The sequence below is a fragment of the Xyrauchen texanus genome, chromosome 38 (assembly GCF_025860055.1).
Source record: "Xyrauchen texanus isolate HMW12.3.18 chromosome 38, RBS_HiC_50CHRs, whole genome shotgun sequence".
Classification (NCBI taxonomy): domain Eukaryota; kingdom Metazoa; phylum Chordata; class Actinopteri; order Cypriniformes; family Catostomidae; genus Xyrauchen; species Xyrauchen texanus.
The window spans coordinates 27691501-27714083 of record NC_068313.1 but is presented as its reverse complement, the minus strand read 5'-3'; the positions used below and the strand labels follow the sequence as shown (position 1 = coordinate 27714083).

General features: G+C 42.9%; 1 protein-coding gene across 1 annotated transcript in view; it reads right to left on the bottom strand.

The window, feature by feature from the left end:
- The window catches only part of LOC127631698 (protocadherin-16-like), a 170607-nt gene that overhangs the window by 121700 nt on the left and 26324 nt on the right, over window positions 1-22583 (bottom strand). The window contains exons 2-3 of the mRNA XM_052109954.1: window positions 13902-13917; window positions 8067-9793 (exon numbers count right to left, since the gene is read on the bottom strand). Coding sequence (XP_051965914.1) covers window positions 8067-9793; window positions 13902-13917 — 1743 coding nt within the window. The remainder of the gene's footprint in view (window positions 1-8066; window positions 9794-13901; window positions 13918-22583) is intronic.

The window sequence follows — 22583 nt, the reverse complement described above, 5'->3', positions numbered from 1 at the left end:
CTTCGGGGTTGACTGCACTGCCCTTTTCAAAAATGGGAAGAGGGAAAACATTTACCCAAACACCTAGTAAAAGCGGGAGGTCAACGGCTTTCCATTCAAGTCCTAAAGATTCTTCCTCCATTCTTGAGGGGGGACAGTTTAATGTCCCACATATTTATGGACTGTGAGGTAGGGCTTGTGGTTCATAGTTTTGGAGGAAGAATGGACTAAGCAGCTAAGATCACTTATGTTAAAACAGTTTCATTTGCAAGCTTGCAGGCTATCTGAGGAGGTTTCAGGCTTATCATAAATTCAGTTCTCTCCTGCCTTCCCACTGGCAGTGAATTCAGTCCCACAGGTGCATTTGAGTCAATCTATAGTGGAAACTAGGTCAGTGATTACAATACCCTTCACACCTCAATGTACAAATCTCTTATGAGGAGACCATCAAGAGATATTTTAATGATGATTTATAACAACTATGTTTTTTTTATGGAAGCACATCTGATTTACTATAGAACTACAGCATATGTATGCATATTTATTTACAGTGCAAAATATATGTGTTCTTCATGGAACTTCTATTTCGGAAACATCTGATAATGTCAAACACACATTGTTTTAGTTTTTTTGAAGCAGATCAACATATTTAGCAACATAGTCAAAGAGCATTGCTAGCAGGCACAATTAATAATTAATTGGAGTGATAGAATGGTAAGAGTGGTATTATAATTTTCCATCCCACTGAGAGTTCAGTTACCCCACATCATAATATGTTGACCAAAACATTTTTATTTAAACAAAACATCAATGCATTATGACTGCATAATAACATTTAGCAGGGCAAAGTTTAATTAAAGTTCAATATTTATTAAATATTCACTTATGGTTCATAAGAGATCATCTGAAAAGTCCACACACTGCTAAAATGTCACTGGTGGCTAATGTGTTAGGGTTAGGATCTTTGTAAGATCTCCTTGAATTCCTTAGGGTGTTCCTGAAATATTGTCAAAATATGTCTAATCCAAATGTGACTGACTGGATTTGCAAAAAAAAATGCTTTAAGCAAAGTTTTTTCCAGTATTTTTACTTCCCCATTCCCTAATCCAATTCCTAACATTTAGCTTTCGTGCATGATGACTTAAACATGAGGTAAAGCAAGAATGCAAATGCCAGGGTCCTACAAAGACTAAAGAAGAGTTCTGGTTTAACTATATATCCATCTGCAACACTCATAACTTGAAGTACAGCCAAAAACTACAGCTAGATCAGAGAGAAAGAAGTATTAGTATAGGAAAACAGAAACAAGTGGAAAGAGATAACGTGTTGGGGTGGGAATCAGAAAGGAACTTAAATATTCCACTTCTAATTCCTCTTAACTATTCCGGTTCCTTAACTCTTCTAATCCTCAAATGGAAAAATTATTTGTAAATAATGCATGTACTGCTTTTAAAATTCAAAAAATGCTAAGAGTTTTCTTTTAGGGATGGCATCAATGTTCGGGTTAGTCTGTATTATAATTAGCTCTAATGGTATGTCCCAATTTTGATAGCTAAGTGTGTTTGTGGTATATGTCAATAAAAGAAAGAAAATTGAGACGCCACGTCAACACTGGCCAGTGGAAGAGACACCAGTGGGGAATGTCCAGGTGGCATCAATCTAACAGCACAGACCTGCCTGTCCCCCTAAAGAGGACGCTTGTATTTTCCTTCCTCCTCACTTACTGTATCTTTCTCTGTCTCTCATCTATCACTACGCTCACACCCTTCCACAGAAACTTGGCTGTGATCTTCAGAGGTCTTGCTCACCTGCAGTAGACAGTCTGATGGACAACAGAGTCTGATCTCCCAGAGTCTGATCTCCCAGGCAGAATGGACCCAACACCATCCCTATACCCTGATTCCAGATGTTAGCAATGGGCATGAACCCCCAAAGCCCAGAAAAATACTGTTTCCCAGCAGTCACAGACCAGCAAAAATATTCCCTTCTTAATGATCCTGATTTTAATATTTAAGATGAGGGGTGGACGTTGGATCCAGATGAGTGGCAAGCCCAGATTAGCATAACATTTTCATTCACAATTTTTTGTTTTATGTATTTTTTTTCTTTTAAAAGGAATGTACTGGGTTCAATACAAGTTAAACGACAGCATTTGTAGCATAACTTTGATAGCCAAAAAACAAAATTATTTCAACTCGTCAATGATTTATAAAAAAAATTAAAATAGCATTTACAGAAAGGCACTTATACAACTGAATAAATGGGACCAGTCTATAAACATTCAACTATACACTGTTTCAAAAGTATAGCCACAAGATGTAAACATTATTCATGTTAATATGATTTTAGTGATAAAATCACTTACCACACTTCCTTTTTTTAAACATATTCTGACATTAATGTTCTTCTTTTTTCAGATTCAAAATACCAAATACTGAAATTAAAACAGCAAAAGCTTTTTTTGACCATCAATGTCCTCACTAGTGACTACCAAACTATCAACAGTATATTGTAAACATAGAGCAAACCACAATGACCATAAAACTCTCTACTACCAAAGACAAACAAATTCTAATACGGAAACCAAAAATTATCCATGTCTTTCTTCTTCATCTCAATGCTACCGCACACACATCCTAAATTTGTCACTACTAAGTAATGCGCTGCGAGTATTTTCCTTCAAACCCCAGTCAAGTGAAAACGTTTTCACCCTTCTACAGTTGGGACAGATGCCTCAGATTTCAATTGATGGGCTCTGTGTGCTATAAAAACAAGTGGAGCAACTGTGACCTGGACACCCACAAATGTCCAGATGTGCATCCATGTTTATATTCGCTTCAATGTGCCTGCTTGGCCTCATACAAAGTGCACGAGGAAGTATTATATTTGCAAACACATTAAGTAGAACATCTCGTTTCCTGCAATTTTGCTGTTCTGTGTAAATACTGTGCTAAACCACAGAACTGGGGGTAGTGGAAGCTTGGCAGTTATTGACGGGAAGAAGAATCATGCAGAAGAACAAAAAATAGCGGAGAGGTAACCCAAACCGATTTGACGACTCCAGGGCAGAGGACACAATTATGCCACAGGGGCTGGCTGGCTTTCCATTTTCTCGAATTGCTTTGTTGGTTAAGTTGATTACAAGATTTGCCTATAAATAATTAGCAACCAATTTAAAGCAAAAAATAACAAATTCATATTTTTCCATGAAGTTTGAAAGATATAGTAATAGGTTACAGAAAAATTGCAATTCAGTCATCATGTACTCATCCTCATGTTGTTCAAACCTGTATGACTTGCTTTCTTCTATGGAACACAAAAGTAGACGTTAAACACAGTAGGTTAGTATGAGTCACCACTTGCTTTCATTGTATAGAAAAAAGATGCCATGAATGTGGATGGTGACTGAGACTAACACACTGCCTGATGTGTTCCATGCTATGAAGTTGCATGGGTTTGGAACAACATGAGGGCAAGTAAATGCCAAAATTCCAAACTTTGGGTTAATTATTCTCAACTTGTAAATTACAAGGCAAAAATGTACAACGGGGGTGGGGGGTCGGGTTAAAGGTAGTTCCGATATGAGTTGCACAGTAATCTCATTGAGATGTTAATGCATTTATGGCTAATCATTTCTCATATTCAACAATGCTTTAGGCTGGTTAAAAAATAAAAAAAATTAAAAACATTTCTGATGTTTATGCATTTATAAAAATGTAAACTCTCCAATTCAGACTGTCATTCCATGGTATTGTACTGTTGGCCCTATTTACACATTTCATGCCTCGTTTGAGCAAATAAAGGTCATTCAATATAAATTATACTATGTTCAATTAAGTTATTATCCTTACAAACAAAATGAATCCATTAATAGTCTATTCACAAAACCAAAAGTGATCATGTTGAGCTTCGCAGGCATTATTAACACAACCCTTGCCTTTGATTCCAAAGAAATATATCAAAAACGGTTGCCACAATCCCCTCAAGGACATTGTGAAAACCAAACAAAAACTATGCAATGTTAGCTGGCATCAAACCAGGCTGGAGGAATGATCGCCTTTTGTATGCGCTAAAACAGTGTGACCAAGCTATTGGAAATGTGGAGAATGGCTTAGGCTGGAGAAAAAAGCAGCATATGAAAAAATGGACATCTGATCAAGAGAAAAATGGCATATGGTAGTGAGTGTCTTAATGAAGCATGCAGACATCCACTCCTCCTTAGACCAGGGAGCCAGGTCCATGCAAAGGCCAGCTGAGCTTCACTTGTTGATGATTTCAATCTAGTCTTAAAAGTAAAATCTTAGCCAGTGAGAACAAGTGTAGCAGTAATATCAATTTAATTTTAATGCAAGCATAAATCGATTTCTATTATGATGCCATAGATCATTAAAATGAGATTAAACAGATATAATGTCTGAAGACTGAAAGGATATTCATAAAAAAACTAATCATTGCTCATTGTATTGTTGGGACACTCTCTCTTTTATACACACCCTCGTTTACATACAGTAGGTTTTTGGAAACTTTCTATTGCCCTTCTCAAAACAATTAACAGCTTTAACCAGCCTTACCTGGTCTGTTGGCTGGAGTTTTGGGCACTTTTTAGTTTGCCAGTCTGGAAGACCTTGGCCATGTTGGAAGACCCTAAGACCAACCTATACCAGGTTATACTGTTATTAAGCCATCTTGATTTTGTTCCTTACTTTTATACAGTTTGGCTTATTTAATGTTACAAGTCGAAGGAAAAGGCATAGCTGGGCTTCACTTGTCTGATGTAGTGAGTGATCACATCTCCGGCTGCTGTGAATGAGCTATATGCTCTGAATTGTCCAGAACACGAATGCACCTATCAAAAAATGTGCAATGGTGCAGAGAGATATACTGTAGTATTGTGCTTGACCAAAAACAGTCCTGTGAGTTTATTTTTAATGCATGCTTTAACAATGTCAATATACATAGTGCTATAATAACCACTAGCACTGACATCTGAATGCTGAAGGGTCCGGGCAGGAAATAAGTATTAATGTTTGAAGAACAGTAACAGTGGCGCATACTGTACAGGGGTGAAATAGTTTTTCATTTTGATTGTTTAGGGTCTCTGTGTCAACAGAACTTTCGTTGGAAGTCTGTCTTGCAAAATTGTCATGGATTCGGTGTGAAAATACCTTTACCCCAAACACAATGGCTTGACTTCCGTTCATCCCTACGGACCAGTATACTGTGTATGGGAGCACTACCGTTAGCCTATTATACAGCCAAACACAGGGAAATAGCACAAGTCCGAAGATGAGTGTTTCAGGGACAAAAGGCGATAAAAGGCTTTAGAAATAGAATGGAGCACTAACAAGACTATGCTAGCAGATGATTGTTCAGTGCCATCAATGAATCTGAATGGGACAAAGGCCTTTCCTGCCTTATTGTGCTGTGGAGACCTGCAGAGCAACCACACTCCGTGTCTTTCACAGCTCGCTCAATTCAAATCATTTAGAAAAGGGAGACTTGACTAAATGTACCAATTATGCAGTTGCCTAGTGCCTACACACAGTGAAAAATGCTCGTCACCCCAATGGTGAGCATGTCCAAGACCGCAGTTGGAGTGTGTTGTGAATAGTGGTCTGAAAAAGTGAAGTGTCCTAGCTTCAGAGACAAAAAAAAAAAAAACAGTTCAGTTCAGGCCATTCTAAAATATCTACCCAGGAGAGGCCTTTCATCTATATCCTCTAAAAGAATTCACCACTACATTTTTCTTTGTCAACCTTCAAACTGATTAGAGGGTTTACAATAGTAAACATAGCATTGAAAATTTGTTTTATGCCTTAACCTCCTGAGGCCAGACTGCTGAGTGCATTGTCCATTTCCTTTAGAAAACGATTTGTAACTAGTAGCACCTAAAAACATGCAATATATATATATATATCTATATATATATATACTGTATATATATATATATATATATATATATATATATATATATTTTTTTTTTTAAGGAATAGTTTTCCTAAAAATGCACAGTACAGTTATAGGATGCTCCCTTGCACCTTTGCTGTCTATCTGCACTGATCTCAGAACAGTTCGAAATGCACCTTATTTCTCAATGTAACTGATTTCTGAAAGCAACATTTTTAGCTATTGGATGAACCCTTTGATTCTCAGTGTAATAATACATAGTAAAAATACAATTTCTAAAGGGAAAATAGTGCTATAGTCCACTTTAGTGGTCATTGTATTTAACAGCATGCTGTTTCATGCTAAATCGTTAAATTTTTTACATGGCACATGAATCTAGAGTCTAGAATCTAGATTTAGAATTGAAATTTTGGTCTTGGTTTAGGGATTAAAAAAAATAAATAAGCTTAAAGTGTAGAATAATATGTTGGCTTTTCCATTGATATTAGAGTCATGGTCATGTTACAAGAATTTGGTAACATGCTTGATAATATTAGGCAGCCTCGATTCCAATGCCACAAGTCTTCTACAAGTTATACAAAAACTGGATATATAGTCACTAGAGTTTTCACACTTCAAAGGGTGGAAATTTCACTGATGGTAAAATAAAACTCAGTTCATTACTCCTCAGCTTTATGTTAGCCACTGATGCAAAAGCATTGTGACAAAAACTAAAATACAGCAAACCAGTGGTGCCAGTACAAATTAAACTAATCAGTCTCTGCAGTGAGGGATGCACTGGAAAAAATTAAATCAAGCCCAGATCAGATCAGTAAATCACAATAACCCCATTGTAATGGCATTTGGATGGAAGCTTTGATTCAGAAAAAGGGAGACGGTGGGAACTCTGCACACAGAAATCTCTGATGAAGTGAAAAAAGCAACTCGTCAAGTGCCGTGCTGTGATGCTTGGATGTGGATTTGGCAGAGATTTCTGCAGTCTGTGCATCATCAAACTCCCAACTGCTCTGGACTTGCATGCCAGCTTCCATCAACTGCAGTCATCATGCCACAGCCTCAGAGACAGTTGGTTTGGACTTTGTGCTTGGCAAGAGTGCTTTGATGGTTTAAAGGATAGACTTTGTAACAAACTCCTTATATTGTTCTGGATTAGAGTGTTGACAACACGGGCCTTTTAGCAACTGTCAACAAATCATTAGCACTCATTGAATAAGAATGGAAACTGACAGCTGGACAAATGCAACTTTGATCAGATTTGATTCATACTTGATTTGCAGGGAGAAGTAATACCATTATAAACTTCTTATTTTATTCCCAGACCTCCCCACTTGACCCAAAGCGGCTACTATTTCCAGTCTATAAGGAGTCAGCCAGTCCCAAAACCTCTCCCAGCCACGATCCTCCCTCTCTCTGGAGGGACCCCAGGGCCAAGTTCCTGTCTGCCGGGCCCTCTGTCAGCTCAGAGGAGTGTGTATCAACACCCGCCAGCACAAATCCACCACAGAGAAAGCATTTACTTGATATGTGACTATGCAAAATTACATATTTTGATTTAGTATGAAATGTATTGCTAGCTTTGAATTTGGCTGTAAAGAAGAAAATGATTAGAAAAACACTTTTAAGTCCCTATACAGGCATTGATAAAATGCAGAGAATGAAATAATCACTTGTTTCCTTTTAGTCAGCAGACAACTGAGGTTAAGAATTATAGGCCTGTAGAGACAAAATTGTAACCTGTGAGACTCCTCACACTTTTCTGATGTCACAATTTGATGTGAGCTGTGGTCGGCATGTTTGCCTTTAACTGAAAGATCCTCTGCAACACCTTGAGCACTACAGTGTAAACCATTGTGAGGTGAAGGTGAGGACAGCCAGTAAAGGAGGAGAGCAGGTAACTCCCAACTGATGCTGTCCAATCCAAACAAAGCTCACCTAAGAATGCACCCTAATATCTTACAATTCATCATCGTGCTTTCCAAGACAATTTCCTAAAATTATTATTTGCATTAATTCAGTTTACAGACTCTTAAAAAGCATTGTACTAATCTGTCTTTAATGCACAGAAAAGTAATCCTGCATTTGGCTTTTCTCATACTTTATGCTCAAAAGGTCATGCTTATTTATAAAATTTTCATAGAAATCAGAAAAATAAAATCCAGCTATCGAGATGATAGTCCTACCTCCATAAAGCAGGTCCCTACTGCAACATTCTCCTTGATGGATGCATTGTAGAAATTGCTCCCAAAAACAGGTTCATTGTCATTTACATCCTGTAAGATAACTTTGACCACAGCTGTAGAGGACAATGATGGTCGACCCCGGTCAGTGGCTACCACAGTTATAATTGGCATAGGGTCTGTCTCGTAATCTAGTTGGGTCAGGGTAGTGATTATCCCAGTGACTGCGTCAACACTGAACCAGTCTGAATGAGTTCCTTGATTCTTTAGAATGTTGTATTGAACATCCCCATTAGCGCCCTGGTCTTTGTCCCGTGCCGTTACCTGCAGTAGAAAATTACCTGGAAAAGCCACCTCTGGAATGACCTTTGTGTACTCCTGCTGATCGAATATAGGGGGGTTATCATTGACATCTGTGACCTGAATGGTGAACAAGGACTCTGCCCGTAAAGGAGGGGTACCAGAATCTGTGGCCTTGACTATGAGTTCATAGTGGTCCTGCTCCTCACGATCAAGGATTTCGTCAACGCAGATGAGATAGATGATGTTGTCTTTGGTGGTCAAAGCAAACTTTCCATCACCACCCTCCAAAGATACACTGACATTGGCGTATTCGCCATAATCAGGGTCTGTGACTGAAATCCTAGCCACATACTGGCCAGGCTGTGCTCCTTCAGATATGCGTGGAGAACCATCTTCACTGAGGAAGATTATGGTCATGGTGGGCTGGTTGTCATTGTAGTCTCGCACTTGGATAGTCACAAAGGCATTGGTGACTTCTGGCTGAGTGGCATTGTCCCGTGCTTGCACCACAAGTTCATGTACTCTTCTCATCTCATAATCCAAAGGCTTGTTAAGAGTGATAACTCCAGTGTGAGAGTCAATGACAAAGTAATAATCAGGGTCACTCTGTCTTCGATTGATGTCATAGATCACCAAGCCATTGCTACCCTCATCAGCATCTGAAGCAAAAACCTGCAGTATATTGTTCCTGGGTTGAAGGTTCTCGGAGATCATTGCATGGTAACGACTTTGGTTAAAGACAGGGGCATTGTCGTTGATGTCCTGTACAGTCACGTCCAGGATCATCTGTCCTGTCCGCTTGGGTGAACCACCATCAAATGCTTCCAAGAGCAGAGTATATGCTGATCGTGTCTCCCTGTCTAAAACCACATTGACCACCAAATCCAAGTAAAGGACTTTGTTGGATCCTCTTTTGGTTTCAAGAAGAAAAGTATGTCCTACATTTCCATCTGTTATAATGTAGCCTTGCGTAGTTAGCTGGTCTTCGTCTGCATCCACAGCAGGCTCAAGAGGAAATTTAGTGCCAATGGTTGTCTGTTCAGGGATTTTAAAAGTGGTTCTTTTTCTGGGGAACATTGGTGCATGATCATTGATGTCATTAACTAAAATGGTGACTTCAACGGTTATACCTGTCATAGTGACAGCTATGAAGCTGTAACGGTCCCGCTCTTCCCGGTCCAACACCTTTGCAGTTTTTATGATGCCCGTACTCTCGTCGATGTCCAGATCTGTACCAACACCTGTACCCTGATGATCTGAGATGAAGTAGTGGGATGCAGTCATTCCAGGTGGCAGGCCAGCACTGATGTCACCTACCACAGTACCTGCTGGCTGCTCTTCGTCCAATTGCAGCTGCAATGTGCCCAGCACCATGGATGAGTGGGTTGACATGAGATCTAGCGCCACATAGAGGACCACCAATATCCACCAATTTAAAGTCCGGTTTTGATGTAATAGATACATAATTGGCCTTCCTTCTTGCAAAGTCACGCTCATCATTTAAAATGCTTCTTACAAAACCTGACAGGAGAAAAGGAAAAAGACAGTTAGAGAACCAAGCATAAGTGGAATAACAGAGAGCTGTCAAATATTCATCCAAAATTGTAAAAATGAATGCATTTTATATAAATATAAAACGATTGTATTACACAAGTAGGCTCGGTTACGGTTATGACAAGAAAGCTTTAGCTTTCCACATGTACTCTTTTCACAGACCTGCAAACTATGACAACCTTATAGTTAAAATTGTGAAACAAAATCTTTAATACATTAGATGATTCCAAGATTAGGTCCACTGGGCTGTTAAATTAATTATAAACATTCAGTAAGACAATAGCTTAAATATTTTTGTACGCTTGTTAGAAGAGCTTGATTCATCCAACCAAACTATTCACGTATTAGGAATCTGCAAAGCAGAAAGGAGATGAAAGAGTGAAAGTTATGGAAGAGCTTACAATCCGAGGAATAATGAATTGCGTGGTTTGCTAGCTCCCTTTGTGGAATAAAAGTACTACAGGAAAAGGTAATTAATTATGTTCATGTGCAAAGGGGCAATGGAACCCCACATTTGACTCTGCCTTTGACTGAATTCAATTCACTGGAACAACATTAAGATATTTTTGTCACGAACCCCGCTCCCTCGCGCCGCCCCCTTGAGCTCGTACACTCTTTTTCCTCCCTCGGGCTTCCACGCCCATTTTGCTCGTTCGAGATTGCACACTCGTTTTGCTATTACGAGCTCCCATGCTCATTAGCAGGTCTCCCTCCATGCTCGCTTCCCGCTCCCAATCCCCAGAACATTATGACCACCTGCACTCGTGTCATCTGCACTCCTGCACATTAGTTTCACCTGCACTCGTCTCATCACCTTTCATGGTTTACACCTGCACTCGCCCCTATATATATCACCACCCTTTCGCTGCACGGGTGTTGGTTATTGTATTTAGTTTCCCGTGTCTTTGCCCCCCTCTAGTCTCATCTAGTTTTGCTCTCCTCTTGTTTACCTCTTAGCTTGCCAGCTCCCCTTGTTCCCCTGTCTTTTGCTCCCACTAGTTATTCTATATCTTGATTCCCTGGCTCTCGACCTCACGCTCCCCTTGACTACTCTTCACTGGATTTGCCCTCGTTTTGTACTGTTGCTTTGCTTTGTGAATAAAGCAGTTTTTCCCCGACATTGTGACTGTCTCAACTTGTGTTCGCTACAGAATAACCAACCTCACCGTTGACAGTCACAATGCCCCGCGCTAAGGATTCGCGCAGCTCACTAGAGCGGAGAATCACATCACATTCGGCGCGAGGAGCTACAGTGTGGAGAGATGACCACGCGCTCATGGCCCAGGGGCAGCAGGTATGCGCTATTTCTGATTTGTTTCACCCTATTTCACCTGTGTCTGCCCCTGAGTCCGTTTATGCCTCCAGTGCATTTCTGAGCGCCGTGCACTCTCCACCCCGGAGAGGTTTTATGGCTCTTCAGACGCTGACCAAGGGGTTTTCCTGCGAGGCAGCGGTTGTGTAACTCATAACCCGCCCTCGACATTAAGGAGCCAGCGGCCCGACTCTTGGGGTTAGCGTCAGGGAGTCAACCCTTGGAGGTTTATGTTATTGATTTTTGTGCCCTGGCCAACCAGGTGAATTTTGATGAGGTGGTTCTGAAAGACATTTTTCAATATGGACTGAATGAGCCAGCCTCATCATACATGCCTGGTGGTCGCTGCTCTCTCAACCTGGCTCAGTTTATTGACCTCGCCCTGCTGTGCGTTGGTTCCTCGTTTACTGTGGGGGAGGCAGATACTGAACCAGCGCTCCACACCACGGCCCTCGTCTCGAGGCCTACCACGGCCCCCATCTCGAAGCCTGTCACGGCCCCAGTCCCGAAGCCGGACACGGCCCTAGTTCCGAAGCCTGTCACGGTCCCAGCCTCGAAGCCTGGCACGGCCAGCGAGTCAACGCCCATGCCTGCCACGGCCAACGAGCCAGCGCCCACGGCCCACGAGCCAGCGCCCATGCCCGCCACGGCCAACGAGCCAGCGCCCATGCCCACCACGGCCAACGAGCCAGCGCCCATGCCCGCCACGGCCAACGAGCCAGCCCATGCCGCCATGGCCACGAGCCAGCGCCATGTCGGCCACGGTCAGCCAGCCAGCGCCTGTAGCCTCGACCGCCCCCATGGCCACATCCCCTGTTGGCCGAAGACATCAGAGAAGGAAGAGGGCCCCTTCTCCCCAGTCTTGTCTTGTGCTCAAGACCGCAGAGGTTCCCTCAGAGTCTTCCACGGCTCTGCCGGGTTCTGCTCTGCCCCAGAGTCTTCCACGGCTCTGCCGCGTTCTGCTCCGCCCCCAGAGTCTTCCATGGCTCTGCCAGGTTCTGCTCCGCCCCCAGAGTCTTCCACGGCTCTGCCGGGTTCTGCTCCGCCCCCAGAGTCTTCCACGGCTCTGCCGGGTTCTGCTCGCCCCTCAGAGCCCTCGCAGGCTCCTCCTCTCAAGCCTCCCAGAGCTCTACCCCTCGAGCCCCCCGGGCTCCGCCTCTCAAGCCTCTCAGGGCTTCCCCTCTCGAGTCTTTCAGGGCTCCTCCTCCCCTCGAGCCTCTCAGGGCTCCACCCCTCGAGTCTTTCATGGCTCCACCCCTCAAGCCTCTCACGGCTTCGCCTCTCGAGTCTCTCAGGGCTCCTCCCCCTCTCAAGCCTCCTAGGGCTTCTCCTCACGAGTCTTTCATGGCTCCACCCCTCAAGCCTCTCACGGCTTCGCCTCTTGAGTCTCTCAGGGCTCCTCCCCCTCTCAAGCCTCTCAGGGCTTCCCCTCTCGAGTCTTTCAGGGCTCCTCCTCCCCTCAAGCCTCCCAGGGCTTCTCCTCACGAGTCTTTCATGGCTCCACTCCTCAAGCCTCTCACGGCTTTGCCTCTCGAGTCTCTCAGGGCTCCTCCCCCTCTCAAGCCTCTCAGGGCTCCTCCTCCCCTCGAGTCTTTCAGGACTCCTCCTCCCCTCAAGCCTCTCAGGGCTCCTCCTCCCCTCGAGCCTCTCAGGGCTCCGTCCCTCGAGTCTTTCATGGCTCCACCCCTCAAGCCTCTCACGGCTTCGCCTCTCGAGTCTCTCAGGGCTCCTCCCCCTCTCAAGCCTCTCAGGGCTTCGTCTCTCGAGTCTTTCATGGCTCTCCCCTCGAGCCTCTCGAGCCTTCCAGGGCCCCACCTCTAGAATCTCTCGAGTCTTCCATGACCTTTTTCCCCGAGCCTCTCATGGCTCTACTCCCAGAGACTCCAGAGCTTCCTACGGCTCCGCCTCCAGAGCCTCCTACGGCTCCGCCTCTCGAGCCTCCTACGGCTCCGCCTCCCGGGCCTCCTACGGCTCCCCCTCCAGAGCCTCCCATGGCTCCACCTCCCGAGCCTCTCACAGCTCTGCTCCCAAAGACTCCAGAGCTTTCTACGGCTCCGCCTCTCGGGCCTCCTACTGCTCCCCCTCCAGAGCCTCCCACGGCTCCACCTCCCGAGCCTCTCACGGCTCTGATCCCAAAGACTCCAGAGCTTTCTAGAGCGCCGCCCCTCGAGCCTGCTACGGCTCTACCCCCCGAGACTACAGAGCCTGCCAGGTCGTCGCCTCGGGGACCTCCCACGGCGCCACCTCCCTTGGCTCCACCTCCAGAACCTTCCAGGCCTACCTCGCTAGAGCCTCCCATGGCGCCACTGTCATCGGCTCCACCTCCTGAGCCTTCCAGGCCTTCGCCCCTAAAGCCTCCCTTGGCTCCACCTCCAGAGCCTTCCAGGCCTACCTCGCTAGAGCCTCCCACGGCACCACTGTCATTGGCTCCGCCTCCTGAGCCTTCCAGGCCTTCACCCCTAAAGCCTCCTTCGGCTCCACCTCCAGAGCCTTCCAGGCCTCCGCCTCTAGAGCCTCCTGCGGCACCACCTCCCTCTGCCCTGTCTCTTGGGCTCCCCATGGCGCCGCCTCCTCAGCCTCTCAGTACCCCGCCTGCCGAGTCTCTCATGGCTCCGTCTTCCAAGGCTCCGTCTCCCAAGTCCTCCACGGCTCCGCCTTTCACGGCTCTTCCCTGGCCCCCTGACCCTGTCCGGTGGCCCCCTGACACTCTCCCTGTCCTGTGGCCTCTTCCTTGGCCTCCTGACCCTGTTCCTGTCCGTTGGTCACCTTCCAGACCCCCGGACCCAGTCCCTGTCCTCCAGTCGCCTTCCAGACCCCCTGACCCAGTCTCTGCCCTAAGGCTGCCCCCTAGATCTCCCGACCACCCGCCTGTCCGCTATGTTCCCCTTGACCTTGCCTTGAAACTGCCCATTGACCCCATGGACTATCTCATTTCCCTCTGTGCCCCTTGGACTGCCCTCAATTTTTGTTTGTGTGTTTTGTGGGTTGTCTGTTCAGGGTTTTTTTTTGTTTGTTGGATTCGTCCAGCACCACTTCCCAGAGGTCGCGCTCCTCGCAACCGAGCGCGGCCGTCAGGAGCTGTCCGTTTCAGAGGGGGGAGTACTGTCACGAACCCCGCTCCCTCGCTCCGCCCCCTTGAGCTCGTACGCTCTTTTTCCTCCCTCAGGCTTCCACGCCCGTTTTGCTCGTTCGAGATTGCACACTCGTTTTGCTATTACGAGCTCCCATGCTCATTAGCAGGTCTCCCTCCTCGCTCGCTTCCCGCTCCCAATCCCCAGAACATTATGACCACCTGCACTCGCGTCATCTGCACTCCTGCACATTAGTTTCACCTGCACTCGTCTCATCACCTTTCATGGTTTACACCTGCACTCGCCCCTATATATATCACCACCCTTTCGCTGCACGGGTGTTGGTTATTGTATTTAGTTTCCTGTGTCTTTGCCCCCCGCTAGTCTCGTCTAGTTTTGCTCTCCTCTTGTTTACCTCTTAGCTTGCCAGCTCCCCTTGTTCCCCTGTCTTTTGCTCCCACAAGTTATTCTATATCTTGATTCCCCGGCTCTCGACCTCACGCTCCCCTTGACTACTCTTCACTGGATTTGCCCTTGTTTTGTACTGTTGCTTTGCTTTGTGAATAAAGCAGTTTTTCCCCGACATTGTGACTGTCTCAACTTGTGTTCGCTACAATTTTCAGATAAAAAAAGTGTACAAGAGAGGCTGACCAGTACCACACAAGGGATAATGTACATTCAGCTGGTCATTATTGTAAAATAAGCACAGATATGGTGATCAGGACGCCAACGAACACTGCAGTAGGGTGCCGTATCATCCTAAAGGAGTTTATATTGTGATAATGAGCAGCTTATTGTACATTTTATGCTGATGACACAACAGCTTGCAAAATAACATAAATGTGCATGAAATACTGATTTGAATTGAAAATTCTGAAATTATTTTATGACGGGAAATGTAAGAGAACACTTAGAATACAATTTACAAAATATCTGACTGCTTAATGCAACTGACTATTCATAATCACATTTTCCAGACTGCTGTGTAAAAAAATTATTTAAACACACAATTTTCTATCTGACATCCTAAGCCTTATCCAGAGCCTCAAGATAGCTCATTAGACAAAATGAAGACTTGGGCAGTTTTAGGATGAGCCTGTCACCATCTGTATTAGTCACAATCAATTTCAGGCAAAGGGAAATAATCATGTCATTCTTTATCAACGCACAAGGGATGACTTCACTTAAAATTCTTTACCATCATGTCCACATTTCATATGGTTTCAAACAGTCAGTCAATAAAAATTTAATCATAAGGAAAACATTTTCCTCTGTCATCCATCAAACATTAAGAATGGATCAGAAAGGCTCCCTCCAGTGGTTTAAAAAAGTTCTCCAGCTACATTTTCTTCTTCTGCAAATCTAATGTTTTTTTTTTATTTTCTGCCCCACAGGGTTTTTATTAAGTAGGTAAGTATGTCTATGTGTGTGCAGGCTTAACTCAATTACCAACTCTAGATTAAGCAAGAGTGCTGTTGAATCTTACAGCTGCACATATGGTTCAGCTTCAATGCATGTGTGAATGAGTGATGATACAGGTGTCCATATAAGTGTGTGTCAGTGCCTGTGTGTCCGAGTCAGATCTGTGTGTGCTGTGCGCCTCATTGCGGTAGTCTGTCAATTCTGTGGTAGTGACGAGGTGTGTGTGTGTGTGAGTCTGAGTGAGGGAGCAGACCAGGAGGGCTCCACGCAGTCTGCCCTGCACCCTCTCTGGCTTTGCTGCATTGTAATTGGGGTCTGCTGGAAGCCTGCCCTTTGCATATGGGAATCCAAAGCTAATTTCAATCTGTCACCATCACAGGGACTACAACACACACAGAGAGCAGAAACACTCTCAGATGTTTAAGAGAGTTTAAGCACACACATACACATTCCACACACAATCCCTCCAATGTAGAATAATGTATAACATGCATATCAAGCACTCCTACTCAAAAGTAAAGCCTTTAAGAGTTAAAAAAAAGTGTCTATATCTAACAAAAACATTCATCTTGAAGTTTATTAAATTAGGGTGACCATATTCTGGTTTTCCAAAAAGAGGGTTGGGGTGGGTGTTACAATGAATGCAAACTTTAATATAGTGAAAAATACACTCTATTGGTATAAAATAAATATATATATATATATATATATATATATAAATAAAATACAAATTTCAACATACTTTTGAATGTCCATGTACTAAAATAAAATATTTGATGCTATGAGTGTACCTTGTGTGATAACAATTTTACCTGGATGCAAAAAGTAGTCTTTATTTACCTGATGAACTTTCACCTTTTGCTTACATTTTATGCTTCGCAGAGCTAATGTGTGCTTCTAAATCACTTGCACCTTTATTAGTAACTGACACATATGTGCCAGCTTTACATGTCCAACATTCTGCTTCCCACGGATCTCGACCTGGATGAAAGCATGGGAATTTTTAATGCAAATCTTCTGTAAATTTGACTGTTTCCACTCAGCTGTCATTTGCTGCTACTTTTAAGCAGCTGTTTGATGGCGAACACAACAACGCTTCAAGCGTTCGCGGAGAGATTGACTGGCAGGAATCTGGCCAATAGTTGCTGCAAGCCTCTTATAATCGACCAATTGGTGTGCAAGAAGGCAGGACTTACAAAGAGGGGTTATAGCAATGCAAATATGCCTACACAGACACACAATGAAGTATTAGACCAGATGCACATCATAATGCACCTAAAGCCAAATCCTGGATATTTTCACAAATATAGAAATCCCAGCCGGATCCGAAAGAGGACATGTCTGGGAAAAAGAGGACGTATGGTCACCCTAATTAAATGTAAGTGTCAAAAGTGGTTAATTGTCAAAAGTGGTCAATTGTGTTTACAACTCAAAAATGAAACTGCCACTCATTACCCTAAAATATTCTCACTGCAGTTGTTATGGCATTTGTGGCCATTTAAGAATTGAACAATTAAGGGGTTAGTTCACCCAAAAATAAAATTCTCTCATGATTTTCTTACTTTTAAGCCATCCCAGATGTGTATGACTTTCCTTATTCAGCAGAACCGAAATTAAGATTTTTTTTGTCCAAACTTTGCAAGTAATGGGTGCCATCAGGTTGCTGGCTGTTTGACAGACATAAGAGCAATGGCACGTTAACGTGAGAAGTCGGAAGCATGCTCTTTTACAAAACAGCAACAAATGAAATGCTAATGTTAGGTAATATCAAACAACAATCCAGCACTGGCAGGAAACAAATATTTAAAGTAAAAAAAAAAAAAATTATTATCAAATGGAGTCATGTGGATTACTCGTATGCTGCCTAATTATGCCTCTTGGACGGTCAAACAGCTGAAAGTAATGAAAAGTAATGAATGTATACGGGTGCCAGCAGCCTGATGGCACCCATTTACTTTCATTGTATGGACAAACAGAGCTGAAATGGGTTTATAAAATTCTTCTTTTCGGTTCTGCTGAGGATGAAAAGTAAGTAAATCAGTCAATTAATTTTTGGGTGAACTAACCCTTTAACTATGAACAAACAATTTTTGATTCGCTATCCAGACGACAAGCTGATATGCTCTGTTCCTCAAAGAATGAATGAAGCACACAGATATATTCAACGGGCACTGCCACTTTTACTAATGGCTGCAGCACACATCCAAGGGTCTGGACATATACCACGGCAAATGAACCAAGACCACTGCTATTTTCTGCCCAAAATAAGTTTCTTATTCTTGCATTTAATGCCTTGTTAAACTACGTGGCATGAAGATAAAGTCTCCTGGATTCCAACTAAATAGGAATGTTGCAACTACTACACCATACAGTGGATCGTTGCCCAGACTTCAAGGATTTTCCAAGGGATCCATATGGCTTTATTTATTGTCCACTTATTTATATAATGGACAAATGCTCATAGGGATTAAATTCCTAGTTTAAAGGTCAGGACGCTGGACTTGTATCTTACTATTCTGCAAATATAATGAGAGTAAACTGGTAGTGTTATTTCCCGGTTTCTGACTTTCAATCTTTGGGCATCTTTGCAGTGCTGGGTCACGTGTTTGACCCAGACCACATAATACAACAAAACGCACGTGGTTTAATTATAGAAAATTGCCCCTTTGAAGAAAAAAGAAAACTCTTTGTGCGAGTCACTGTATATCCCTTGACAAAGTCTAACAGAGCTAAAATGAAAACAGGTCTACTCCATTTACTTATAAGAACGCCCCCAATAACATTTAATAACAGTCTCTAAGCGGTTCACACCTGCTGAATCCAACAACCTAAGGGTATATTTGTATATTTTTATAATCTTCCCTCCCAAGAAAAGGAGATAGCGGATTTGTGGGTTTGTAGACCACTAATATTTAAGCAATTATGGCTGCCTTCCTCCATTCGATTTCAAACAATAGTTCCAAAGATCTAACAGAGCAGAAATGTGGAGCTAAACAACCCCAAAGAAGTGGCTATTTTAAACACTGAAACCACTTTGGCCAAGACATCGGGATGAACTAGGAACAGTCATATCTGGCCAGACCAACACTGATCATCTATCACTCTATAAGTTTTCCCAACCAGTGGAAGACATTCATGTCAGCGCACTAACACCTCAAACAATGCTTGCACTGGAAGACTGTAGTGACTGCAAACACCGTTTTAAAGACTTATGTTTTTTCAAAAGTTATTTTGGTTAGAATGAAAGGGTGAATGAGGTAAAGACAATTTATTGGACCCTTCAGTGTAAAAGATGATTGAGAAACAGCCCTGAAAGCCAAAACAGTAAAAAAAATAAAAAAAACCTAAGTGACAATAAAGTAACACAATCAATTTCAATGCAGGGAAACTCATTTTAAAGGATGTAAAGTGGCTGGCCAAATTGACTTTCGCTTGATCTCCAACAAACATGTATCATACTGGCATTATTTTCCTCACATGTCTTGCTTTTACAGGATAACAAGTTGAAATTCAGGAAAGCAACATATCTGGCCAATAAGGCTTGATCAATTCCAATACAATTTATGGGTGAATAAATCACTCCCTTTGAGATCCTTTGAGTTTAGCAGTGAGAAAGAGACTTGGTGAGAGAAACCTCATGTTGAAGCACTTATCTACAATAATAGAATATTTTAAAGATCCAAATACACCACCCACTAACTATGCATTGTAACACTGCAGCTGAATGTAGCCCAGATCAGATTTTTCACTTAAGCCTGATTTTTTGTAAGGTTGTTCACATGACATTTTAGATGTAGCCCATATCAGACACTGGTCTGAACAGCAGACACTACTAAACTGACCCGCATGCATGTAGCACTCCTTGAGCACGTGTAAGCTATAACAAAATACAGCATGTTTGTTATGTATGAATAAAGAATTATAATAACAAATTTCATTATCCTTTTATTAAAGCAGATAGGACACATCCAGGGCTGGACATGTAATCTAGCATACCGGGCATTTTCCGGTGGGCCGACACACTTTGAGGTCGATCTGGGAAGGACTGGCCATCGGGAGAACCGTGCAGGCCAGTGGGTCGTCCACAAAAGGGGCAGAATGGGCCGCGATAACCTAAAATGTACCGCCGTGTTGTGCAGAACAGACCACAAAACGGCGCCGCGATATGCAGAAAAGGACAGCGAACACCCCCCGCTCAAATTTTGGGCCAGTTGCTATGTAAAATCTCGGGCCGATTTCTCTTTCCAGTCCAACCCTGGACACATCTGTTAATATGTCCGTGAGTGATGGAGACCATTGATGGATAAAGTACTTTTATGTAGTCATTTGCCTTCGTATGGTGCAATTTAAATTATCATCGAAGTTCAAGTGTAATATTACCTACGAGAGAAACACACCATAAAATCGAAAGAGCAGGGAAAACAGTTTCACATATACTCACCTAAAGGATTATTAGGAACACCATACTAATACTGTGTTTGACCCCCTTTAGCCTTCAGAACTGCCTTAATTCTACGTGGCATTGATTCAACAAGGTGCTGAAAGCATTCTTTAGAAATGTTGGCCCATATTGATAGGATAGCATCTTGCAGTTGATGGAGATTTGTGGGATGCACATCCAGGGCACGAAGCTCCCGTTCCACCACATCCCAAAGATGCTCTATTGGGTTGAGATCTGGTGACTGTGGGGGCCATTTTAGTACAGTGAACTCATTGTCATGTTCAAGAAACCAATTTGAAATGATTCGAGCTTTGTGACATGGTGCATTATCCTGCTGGAAGTAGCCATCAGAGGATGGGTACATGGTGGCCATAAAGGGATGGACATGGTCAGAAACAATGCTCATGTAGGCCGTGGCATTTAAATGATGCCTAATTGGCACTAAGGGGCCTAAAGTGTGCCAAGAAAACATCCCCCACACCATTACACCACCACCACCAGCCTGCACAGTGGTAACAAGACATGATGGATCCATGTTCTCATTCTGTTTACGCCAAATTCTGACTCTACCATCTGAATGTCTCAACAGAAATCATGACTCATCAGACCAGGCAACGTTTTTCCAGTCTTCAACTGTCCAATTTTGGTGAGCTCTTGCAAATTGTAGACTCTTTTTCCTAATTGTAGTGGAGATGAGTGGTACCCTGTGGGGTCTTCTGCTGTTGTAGCCCATCCGCCTCAAGGTTGTGCGTGTTGTGGCTTCACAAATGCATTGCTGCATACCTCGGTTGTAACGAGTGGTTATTTCAGGCAAAGTTGCTCTTCTATCAGCTTGAATCAGTCGGCCCATTCTCCTCTGACCTCTAGCATCAACAAGGCATTTTCGCCCACAGGACTGCCGCATACCGGATGTTTTCCCTTTTCACACCATTCTTTGTAAACCCTAGAAATGGTTGTGCGTGAAAATCCCAGTAACTGAGCAGATTGTGAAATACTCAGACCAGCCCGTCTGGCACCAACAACCACGCCACGCTCAAAATTGCTTAAATCACCTTTCTTTCCCATTCTGACATTCAGTTTGGAGTTCAGGAGATTGTCTTGACCAGGACCACACCCCTAAATGCATTGAAGCAACTGCCATGTGATTGGTTGATTAGATAATTGCATTAATGAGAAATTGAACAGGTGTTCCTAATAATCCTTTAGGTGAGTGTATATGTAAAGTAAGAAGAGTTATCGTCATTTCAGATTTCCATTGACTGGCTTGCGTTCGCATTTTGATACAGTTTGAGAAATACAGAAACTGTGTTATCTGAGCGAGTGACATGAGCAAAGAGCGTCGTAATATATCTGTATCTTTTCATACACATATTTAATGTGTAATCCAAACGAATCGCTGAACCTAACTGTTGAAGCCCATACTTCTATTTTCATTCTGTAAGAAACTGAATGCATTAACTAGACAGATATGATTCGCACATACGTTTTTAAATATAACAGGCATATAGCCTATGAGCTGGAAATCAAACAACAAGACAAATGTTGAGGTAGATTCATGTAAAAATCACATTAAATCTGATCCGGCTATTCACACCGAAAACACATTGGAAAAAAATCATATATGTATCCGATTTATTCATATTACATATGATGTTGGCCCAGATCGCATTTGAAAAAGTCAGATTCAAAGTGCTTTTGGCTGTGTGAACATAGGCTTGATGTTGGGCAAAAGGTCTGATCCAAGTTGCAGTTCATTCTGACCAATCACTGCCCACTTAGATGACAAGAGACCATTTGGCAGCCAAGTACAGTGACCAACCACAATTTGGTTGGTAACTTTTTTTTAGCTTGCAACAACATTCTGTTTGGTGGCAGATTTATCTTAAAATAAATGACTTAAAATTAATTGCTAAAACAGTGTTTTTTAGCATCCCAACCAGACTGATACACCAATATTGGCCCAATGAATGCCACTAGCTAGGGGAGTGTTTGGGAAAAATGAGTGAAAACCACATTTTGAGAGAGTGCAACGGTGCCCGCTATCGGGTGACCAGAAGTCCCAGTTTTACAAGCAGTGTTCCACATCCTGATATTTAATTGCTATAAGCATTTTAAATTGACACCGCTGTATTGTGCTTTTTTTCTTACATGATAAACTAGTAGAGGAATGAAAGAATTGTTCACTGCAATTTAACTGGGGTTATTTTCTCCAAGCAGCTCCATGCACTAAATTTCCCTCCCTTTTAATTAAATTAGGACATGTTTGCACAGTTACATTTAGTTTATTCTTTTGACAAAAGTTCATTCTAGCCAACTAAAATAGCCATTAGGAAGTTTTTTTGTTTTAGTTATTGGGGCGGGAAAATTTAAGCAAAAAAATATTAGGAAAAAAATACAAAAAATTTAATAAATATACA